A 10470-nucleotide genomic window follows, 5' to 3' on the forward strand; every position below is an offset into this window, starting at 1 on the left:
GAGCTTGCAGGTCTATGAATGTATACATATATTTCCCTCTAATAGCAAATCCAGGTGGCTGAGTGCCAACAGGATGCCACTGAGAAACACGAGGAAGACATCTATCCACACTTCTGAGATATGCGGATGTGCAAAGTGGCCATTGAGGACTGAGCATGCTCAGTAGCCTCCAGGATCCATAGGATGTTTGTTGGGAGTCACATTGGAAAAGAAAAATGGAAAATTGGGCAAGTGGGAGGAGGAGTGAATTTGTCTACTTGAACCCCTTATAGGAGGGGTGTGAAACTTCAGTCCTGTGGGCTAAATACGGCCTGCCTGGGGTCCCAATCCAGCCGTTCAGGGTTCTTAAAATGGGTAGAATTAGTGTAGACCCATTGAAATGAGTGGGACCAGGGTTAGCCATAACTATGTTAAGTCCCATTCATTTCAATGGGTCTACTCTAAGTAGGACTTTAATTGGATTCTATCCTGCATTTTTATCCCATTTTTCAGAAGAAGTAGTGTTTCCCAAAGCATCTCACATCAATAGACAAGGGGGGGAGGGAGAGAGGGGGGGAGAGGTCCTGCCATTGGGCTTGCAAACTATAAAGACATGATGCATAAGGCAAGGGGAAAGAAGTTCCAGCTTTTTAAGGTCAGAACCATGTGGTAAGCTGTAATTGGGCATTTTAATGTACTTAGGACCAGGCTGAACATAGTAATCTTTCTTTTTATTAAATAGATTTTAGTCTCCCTTTAGCGTGACATTTGGCTTGCACAAATGATTTTGAGCTTTCTTAAAAGTTCAGATGTTCTCTGCATTCATGTCATGTGTTGCTGCAAAGATGTCTGAAAGAGAATGGAATGCTCCAGGAATTGTGTGAGTCCCTCTGAGTGAACATCTGCCTCTATTTTCATCCCATTTACACTGCGCTGGGTTTCAAGAGCCAGGTCTCATCCCACGTCCCACCTCTTGGGATGGATTATCATTGCTGGATGGATTCTCTTGCTGACAAGCACTCATTGACTTGAGTGGATGATCCCTTGGCTTCCAGCCACCTCATATTTTCCTCCAAGGGATGTGGCCATAATGCAGCAGGCAGTCCTACAAGATGGCAGGTAGCCCAAATTGGTTCCCATCAGGTCAACAGCCTCTACTGAATCAATAATAATAATAATAATAATGCACATTTTAAAGAAAATACATATTGTTCTTTCGCTAGAGCCAAAGGAATTACTCTGATCCCTGGCTTAAATACATTTCTCATGAGTTTTCCTACAGGATTGTACATGAACTAATGTCCACACTTTCCTTGATAGTCTTAGATGTGCTGTTGGGGCTCATCTTGGTTTTGATTACTGATAGGATGACCAATGGATGACCATTCTTTCAGACTGATCTGAAGGGCTAGAAACCCATCCATGACAGAGACTAAAGGCAAATCAAATCAGCCTTAGCTCCAAGATTTTGCTGCCCAGCCAGGGCAATCTCGGGGTGGTGGACTCTTGCCTGACCTTCCCACCTGTCAGGGCTGGTCATCAGTGTGGTGTAGTGGTTAGAGTGTTGAACTGGGGAGACCCAGGTTCAAATCCCCATGTGGCCATGAAGCCCCACAATTAAAAATGGGGTGCATGTGGAAGGCTGAAAAACTGAAGACCATTACTCTAAAGCTTGTTGGAAGAGCTCATGATGATACGGAATACAGTTCACCTCCAGGTTACGATCTTTTCTCTTCCAGCAGACATTTGCTTTCTAATCAGGTCCTCTGGTTATTATCTTTACTGCTGGCTCTTTAATATCTTAATTTTTAAAATATTTTAATTATTGTCTTTATTGTTTGGGTTGTCTTTTTGCTGTTGTTTCAGTTTGCTGTTTTTATGCTTGTAAAATTCTTCGAGAGCCCCTGCCAGTTGGGTGGTCAATACATGTATTAAATGAATCCATAAACAAAACAATCCGTATGCAGAAAGTTTCAGGTTCAATCCATGGCATCCACAGGTGTTGGTTTTGCTTTGTTTTCCAAAAAGGATCTTGTAGTACATAATGGGAAAGATCCTGGGGACCCACTAGTAGATGGAATTGGGCTGGGTCCTTAGACAGAGAGCCCAACCTGGCCTCAGTCATACAGGAGATGAATCCGCTCTTTTGGGGACTGCAGAGGATTGTTTCTGAATTGTACAAATCCTGCCAACAGGTGAACATTCCACAATTCCACTATCACATGTCTCACGTTGACAACTCTCACATAAAGAATCTGAGCTTTGATCTCCTGTAGCTAATTATCATACTTTTTTGGATCTGATGGCAGGTTGTTTGTTGTTAAGGAGCAATTTGCAGTCCAGGCAAAAGGAGAAAGTGTCCCAGATGCAGAACCTTGATTTCCTCACCACTATCACACACACACACACACACACACACCTGTTGACTCAAAGGGATGGAAGATTCTTTCCTCTCTACTATTCCAGCTTCTAAAAGGTAGATTAAGAAATTGACCGTAATTATGGCTCTTGTCTACTCAGCAGCAAAAGGGGAGGGGGGAATCCAGACCCAGTAGCCTGAATAAATTCTGCATACTGAATTGACATATGTTCTTGTATTCGCTCCACTTTTACTTGCCTCGGTGTCCCTACTAACTGAAGACTCTGTCCCTGGCAAGAATGCAAAAAGCATTTACACAGCTGATGGTCTATTCCCCATCTGTTGGCCACCATGCACTTCCGTCACGCCAGGCACCAGAGCCGGCGTCAAGAGTAGGCCTGCTAGGGCACCAGCTAAAGGCTCACACCGCAGCAGGAACCCAATGAGAAGAGCCCTCAGCCCCTGGACTTGCTCTTCCACTTCACCACTGCAGCCTGCTTGTTCACTTGCCTCTCGCTCTGGCCCAGACAATGGTGGTTGTGGCAAAAAGAAGCAGCACATGCCGCTGCTTACTAGTGCACCATCTCTATGCTTGGCAAGCAAGCAAGTGGTAGAATAATGAAGAAGTTGATAAAGAACAGTAGCAGCTGGTGACAATGGTGATGACAAGGTAGACTTCCTGAGGGAAGGGGGCCCATTGAGGGCATCCTGCCCAAGGGCCCTCCAAAACTGGATGCTGTCACTACCTGGCACAAGCACTCCAGGCACACCCAGTGGGGCCCACATGGCCTTGTATAGTGCACCAGAGTAGACATCACCAAATGGATCTTCTCCAAGACCACTGACAATGATTCCACTCCACCAATACCCATGCTTCCCCATGGAAGCAGAGCGGCTGCCATTTTTAATTTCCCATAATGCAATGCAACAGAGCAATGCAATGGAGCATTTGACATAGCACATTTGACCACATGGCCCTAGGCACAGGTGCCATCTTCCATAAGAGTAGATGCAAATGCCAATCTCTCTTCCAAGATGACGCTTCCGCATTGCCAATGAATAAGTCAAACAATATCAGTCTCCTCTCTCTCTCTCTCTCTTCTTCTTCTTCTTCTTCTCCTCCTCCTTCCAAACTAGAGTTTCTCCAGTACTCATAGTTAACATCACCACATCTTTCCTACCAAGGCAAGCTGGCACACAGCCAAGCACATTGCCTTGTATGAGCACCCAAATCAATCTCGCTTCTGCTGCATTTATAGATTGAATCTTTCTAAATCAGACCTCCTTTGATCCATAGCTCCAGCTTTGACAACTTTACTCTCTGTTTCAACTTTATTCTACAAATCTTGGGAGTGGCACACATAGGATGTGGTTTTCCTTCCACGCTTTCTCCTTTCTAAGTTTAACTTCATTTCTTACACAAAGTCAGAAGAAGATAGCGATGGACAGCGACGATGGAAGGGAGGAAGCTCTTTCAGAAACAACAGGAAGAAGCATTGGAATAGAGGATCAGATAGTAAATAAAGGGGTGGTGGTGGAGGTGGAGGTGGGGCCGATAGAAGAGGCGAGGATCCGGAGGCAGGGGCAGAGAAAGGAAGTAGCAATGCCGAGAAGAGGGAACGGACGTTGCAGTGGAGGCTGGCGGCTCTGATTCCAGTGGGGCTGCGAATCCACTCTGGGTTTCAATCAGAAGAAGCCAGAACGCCAAAAGAGCGATCCAACGTGCTGGACAAAGTTTGGGGATTGGGTTCATTCAGCCCCTTGGAGCGTTCCCTTAAGAGTTCTGACTTGTTCCAATGGAACCCAGAGCGGATTCACTGCCCCACTGAAATCGGAGCCACCAGCGTCCACTGGATCTTTGAACTGTAGGAGAAGCAAGAACCCGACAGGCAACCACATTCTACACTATTGCTTTAAAGTGCTTTATAACAGTTTTATAGCGCTTTAAAGCAGTTAAAGCGCTTTATAACTATTATAAAGCGCTTTAAAGCAGTAGTGTAGATCCGAAGCGGTTTGCAACTCTACTCCCACCCACCCACCTCCCCAAACGCCATCCTCCTGTCTACGACCCGAGCGCCTTATAAACCCACGAGTCTTCTAGAGAATTATAAGGCGCTTTGGACGCCGAAAGGGCACCGTAGCTTAAAGAGAAGAGAATCCTGGTTGGGTTTTTTGGGTGTGTGTGGGGGGGGGGGGAGGCTGTGGGGCGGGGGGGGGAAGGATTGCAAACGCTTTGGACGACAAGTATAGCAGGGAGACGGAGACGGCGAGGGGTGCCTGGGAATCGTCCGTGGAAAAATCTGAATGAAAAGTTAGATCTCCAAAGTGCCGCGGGATTGGCGGCGTTGCGGAGCGGGCGGGGACGGGGTAGATCTTTGCAGAGGGAAGGGGCGGCTTTGCAGAAAGCCCGGTTCGACGCCAGAGTAACAGCGGGAAAACGGGGCGGGGGGAGTGGAGGTTTGACAGAGAGCGAGAGAGAGAGAGAAAGAGAGAGAGAGCGCGCGCAATGCCCGGGGCGTGTCCCGTCTCCATCCTGGCTCCCTGCGCCTTTAAGGGCTCCTCCTCTAAGCAATGCCCACCGCAAGGGAGGGCGTCGGGCCCGCCGAGGCGTCTTCTGTCTTCCCAAGAGCATGGACCGAGCGGCTGAGGCAGTAGCGGCCCGGCGTCCGAGGTGCATGCTGCCCGTCCTCCTGCCGCGGAAGGCGCCCCCTTTGGACTAAAGCCGTCGCGGGCTGCTGCTGCTGCTGCTACTGCAAGAGAGCGACAGAGACAGAGGCGCGTCGGGACTCGCTCCTGCCCCGTCGGGGCTGCGATGGCTCCTCCCTGGCCCCCCAACGGGACGTGGCCGGCGGACGAGGTGGCGGCGTCGGGCAACGGCAGCAGCAATTGTTCGGGGGCGCTTTGCAGCCTGGGCCGCCAGGGGGCGCTGGGCGCCGCCCTCAGCTTGGCCGTGCTGGTGACGGTGGCGGGCAACCTGCTGGTGATCGTGGCCGTGGCCAAGACGCCTCGCCTGCAGACCATGACCAACCTCTTCATCACCTCGCTGGCTTGCGCCGACCTCATCATGGGCTCGCTGGTGGTGCCGCCGGGAGCCACGCTGGTGCTGAGCGGCCGCTGGCCCTACGGCACCACTGCCTGTGAGCTGTGGACCTCGCTGGACGTGCTGTGCGTGACGGCCAGCATCGAGACCCTGTGCGCCATCGCTGTGGACCGCTACCTGGCCATCACGGCGCCCTTGCAGTACGAGGTGCTGGTGACCAAAGCCCGGGCCCGGGGCGTGGTGTGCCTGGTGTGGGCCGTGTCTGCCTTTGTCTCCTTCCTGCCCATCATGAACCACTGGTGGCGTGACGGGGCCGACGCCGAGGCGCTGCGCTGCTACCGCGACCCCCAGTGCTGCGACTTCGTCACCAACATGCCCTACGCCATTCTCTCCTCCATCATCTCCTTCTACGTGCCGCTGCTGGTCATGATCTTCGTCTATGCCCGGGTCTTTGCTGTGGCCACCCGGCAGCTCCATGTCATCGAGAAGGACAAGGGCCGGTTCCTGCCGGATGCTGCCAAGGGCTCCCGACGGAGGAGGCCCTCCCGCCTCCTGCTGGCCATCAAGGAGCACAAGGCCCTCAAGACTTTAGGCATCATCATGGGCATCTTCACCCTCTGTTGGCTGCCCTTCTTCGTGGCCAACGTCATCAAGGTCTTTGCCCGGCCCCTCATCCCTGACCCGCTCTTCCGCTTCTTCAACTGGTTGGGGTACGTCAATTCAGCTTTCAACCCCATCATTTACTGCCGCAGCCCCGACTTCAGGTGCGCCTTCAAGAAGCTCTTGTGCTGCCCCCGGAGCGCCGATCGCCGACTCCACGCCGTGTCCCGTGACTTACGCAGGTGCCCCTGTGCCTTCAGTCCCCGGACCTTGTCTGAGAAGGAGAGTAAGCCCATTGCCACAGTGGCCCGAGAGGAGGAAGAGGAGGAGGAGGAAGAGGAGGAGGAGGAGATGGGCACCAACAGTACCAGCAGTGGCTCCAGCAGCAGGACTGGGGAAACCAAGCTCTCCTGCCTCACCAGCAATGGGCTTGGTGGGGCACAGCGCCCCCTGGGGGAAGCCCAACTCCAAGGCACCCAGATCACCTTGTGCCCGCAGCTGGAAGAGTAGGTGTTAAGAATATATCTGGGGATAGAGAGAGACAGACGGCTAGAGGGTATTTGTAGGCCCTCAATATGGTTTTCCTCTAGTGTGTTCTCTGTTTCCGATGTGCTGTGAGATGGTGTGTGTGTGAGAACTGGAAGGGGCTTGCTCCATCCTGGGGTGAAATCCTGTACATGCTTACTTGGAAGTAAGTCCCTGCTATGTTCCATGAGGCTTGCTCCCTGGTAAGTATGATGGTCAGTGGTCTTCATGGAAGCAGTATTGGTTATCCTTCTGCATATAGGGAAGCCATAGCTCGGTAGTAGAGCACCTGCCTTGCACACAGAAGGTCCCAATCCCCAGTGCTTAAAGTTCAGTGGAGCAGGTAGTGGGAAAGGACCTATGCTTTTGATCCTACATTGCCAATCAGAATGGACTATCCTTGGCTACCTGGACCAGCAATCTGACCTGGTCTAAGGTAGCCTCCTCTGCTATCCTTCTACTGCAGCAATTTAAGGAGCTGCAAGCCCTAATTTCTTTCTCCATCACTAATGATGTCTTTTCTTTTCATTTTGGACCTGCCACTTTCTAACCCAGGGGCTCACTTGTTAGTGTCTCATCTGCTTGATGGAGATCACTGATCCGTTTGTCTTCAGAAATTGCAGGCTCTTCCCACTGACGTCTGAAAACCATGTCTAAAGGATTCCAGACTCAAGTGTTGCTCTCAGCCCATGACCTTTGCCCCCCCCCCCCAATTTCCCCTCATCAGCATTTTCTCTGTGTGGGGTGTGTGTGTGGTGTCAGACTTGGGATGACTCTGCTGCATCACAGGTTGGCTAAGAAGTGAACACTTGGGAGGTGTGTGTATGTGTGTCAGTATGTGTGAATAATATACTAGGTCAACCTTCCCCACCTGGCATCCTCCAGATGAGTTTGACTACAACTCCCATGATCCCCAGCCAGGTTGGAGACGGCCATATTAGGTGCCGCATACAGTATAGAAGGGAGATAAACCCTGTTTCAGGGGTTTAATGTGTATAGCAAAATGGCAAGACCATGATGGGGACCTGGTGGGATATATTATTATTATTATTATTATTATTATTATTACATTTTTCTTCATTCAAGGAATGCAAGGTGGCTTACATAGGCCTCCTATCCATTTTATCCTCAAAACAACCCTGTGAGGTAGGTTAGGCTGAGTGACAAGGACTAGCCCAAAGTCACCCAGTGAGCTTCATGGCTGAGTGGGGACTAGAACCCGGGTCTTCCAGTTCCCAGTCCAATACTCTAACCACTACAACACAGTGAAATGAAGGAGGAGGAACCACATAATAGCACAGGCTTGGTTGGATAGATCAGCCTTCTCCCCTAAACTGGTGCCCTCCAGATGTTGTTGGACTACAAGCACCATCATCCCTGACCATTGGACAGGCTGATGTGAGCTGTAGTCAAAAACATCTGGAGTGCAATGGGGGGGGTAGTCTGGTTGGGGTGGATTGCTTTCTCCTGGTTTTGACATTGGCTTGGCTTGGCATTCCCATTTTCTGGTTGTTGCATCGTGCCTCCAGTTCCCATGTTCTTTTAGAAAAACAGTTCCGTCATCTAAAATTTCAGACCCGAAAGAAAATCCTATGGTGGGGGGGGCAATGTGGGGGTGGAAGAGGAAACTCTGGAGCTAACTCTACATCTTGCACGTAAATGCTCATATCAGAGCCCCAATTCCATTTAATAAAACAAAGGAAAAGGAAAAGAAAGGAAAAGTAAGCGGCATAGGATGGGGGGGACTTGGAGCCAAGAATCAGTGGGTGGGTGGGTGGGCTTACGCACTCACTGGTTTCCCCCCCAAATTGCCTCTCCCCATCCCCCGCCGCCACTGCAAGTCTTGCCTCCTCCCTTTGCAGGGTTCCAAATGCACATCTGCATGGGCTAATGGGCCAATGGAACCTCGTTTTCTATTAGCCTCTGGCACGGCAAACTTAAATCAAGGGTGTCTCAGCAGTGGTCCAGCTTTCAATCCAAAGATGAACAGCTTTGCATAAATCCACACCTCCGGCCCAGGGAGGGGATGCAAGCCGCTCTACGGCAGGAGCTCTCGAAGTAGGATGCTGCCGGGTGGTCTAGATCCAGCTATCATGTGAGAGATCTTGCAGCCGACTGGTCTTCTGGAAGGTAAAAGTTCACACCTCTGTGTTTTGGGGTCCTGCCAAGGTAGTTGTTTCTCCCTTGCTGTGACTGAGGAGGGAAAAGAGGAGGTCTGTGGTTCTCTCTCATGCTCTCCCTGTCATTGCCAGATCAGATTGGGAGGACGGTAAAGGCTCCAGCGTCTCCAGCAGCTTCCAGTCAGAGCAAATCTCATGCCTTCAGCACCCGAGGCAACTGCAAATGGCAATAGGCAAATTATTATTAATAATAATATTTATTTATAAAGCGCCATCAATTTTCATGGCGCTGTACAGAATAAAACAAGACAAGACAAATGGATGCTTTTTTGCCTCTTTTCACACGAGATGCCAAAGGTGTTTCTGCCGTGTGCGACTTGTTAATGATGTGCGCGCGTGTGTGTGGTGGGTAGAGCGTGCAAAAGGGAAAGCAAATGTATCTTCTGTTCTAGCCTTCCCCAATCTGGTGGTCCCAGATGTGTTGGATGACATCTCCCATCATCCCCAGCCAGCAGGACCAGTGATTGTTCTGTCTGGGGAGAATGGGAGTTGCAGTCCAACACCAGATGGGGCCCGCCAGATTGGAGAAGTCTGTCTGAGTCAGTGCTGGTTTTACATTCGTGTCAGAGATTAACAAGAAGGATTGCAACAAAATGTTGCAGTTGTGGAGTGCTCCTGTTCAGGGTGCCAGCCAGCCGTGCCCATTTCCTGTCTACTCCATTCCATTCCACCCGGTTTCCCACCCTTTCCCCATCCTCAGCAGTCAATCCTGTGGCGACTGAGCATGCTCAATATTTTGGGGCTGATTTTTGGGTTGCCCCATTAGGTTCCTCCTTCCCTACTTCCTAAATATCCCTCATACTTCTGCAAACCTCTGACCATGGTGGCTGGGGCTGATAGGAAATGGAGTTCAACAACAGCCAGAGTGCCACAGGGTCCCCACTCCTGCAGTTGAGGAACTAGGTTTAGCTCAGGGTCTCTGATGCCAGCTCCCAGGATCTGTTTTCTGCATGGATGCTGTGACCAATTTTTCTTGGTAACTGCAGGCTACCCAGAGAACAGAGTGCCTCTGAGCATTCAAAGAGAGATTCCCCCCCCCTTTTTTTTTACTGTTCAGTAACCATAGTCATAACCAGTATTGGGCAAAAGGCAGGATACAAATGATGATGATGATGATGATAATAATAAGTTCTCCATAGAGCTGGAGTTAGGGGCACAGCTTAAATAGGAATGTGAGAGCCCTTCCAGATCAGAACAAAAGCCCATTTACTTTGTCTGGGGTTGATGGGAGTTGTGGTGCAAAGCATCCAGAGGACACCAGGTTGGGGGGAAAAGGCTGATCCACTTCACCAGGTGCTGAACTGGAGCCAGGGAAAGCAAGAAGGAAAAGTCCTTTGAAACTAAGCTCTGGATGTGTTGGATTACGCTGTCTGTGGGATTCTCCATCACATCTGGAGGACATCAGGTTGGGGAATGCTTGGTTAAGGGAACCAGGAGTGGATGTTTTTAATAGAAGGATGGTGAGCTCAGTTCAGTTCTAGTGCAAAACACTAATTCCAGGCTCAAATTCTTCCATTCATAGAATTCTTCTGTGTCTTTTGTACCAGGCTCTGGTTGCTGGCTATTGGGATTCTAGCGAAAAAACAAAAACAAAAACAAACCCAAAGTAGATCCTGCAAACCTGCAGTCTGCCCACCCCCGAATTATTCCAAACTGGAGGATTAACCTTCTTCTCTAGATTTCCAGAAATTCAACTGGTAGTATTCTTAGATGGCAAGAAAAACCAACCGTTGTGACATCTGACAACCTTAAAGGAGTCAGAGAGGCTAGAGAACGCATGGTTTTTA

The 10470-nt window shown here is 50.1% G+C and overlaps 1 protein-coding gene across 1 annotated transcript; it reads left to right on the forward strand.

The window, feature by feature from the left end:
- Positions 1-5150: 5150 nt before the first annotated feature.
- Positions 5151-6488, forward strand: ADRB3 (adrenoceptor beta 3). The gene has a single exon (XM_063139486.1). The coding sequence runs from the start codon at positions 5151-5153 to the stop codon at positions 6486-6488; it is 1338 nt and encodes a 445-aa protein (XP_062995556.1).
- Positions 6489-10470: the final 3982 nt, after the last annotated feature.

The sequence above is a fragment of the Elgaria multicarinata genome, chromosome 12, assembly GCF_023053635.1.
Source record: "Elgaria multicarinata webbii isolate HBS135686 ecotype San Diego chromosome 12, rElgMul1.1.pri, whole genome shotgun sequence".
Lineage (NCBI taxonomy): Eukaryota > Metazoa > Chordata > Lepidosauria > Squamata > Anguidae > Elgaria > Elgaria multicarinata.

Coding starts and splice junctions, on each gene's coding strand:
- ADRB3 (XM_063139486.1), top strand. CDS start 5,151: ATGGCTCCTCCCTGGCCCCCCAACGGGACGTGGCCGGCGGACGAGGTG.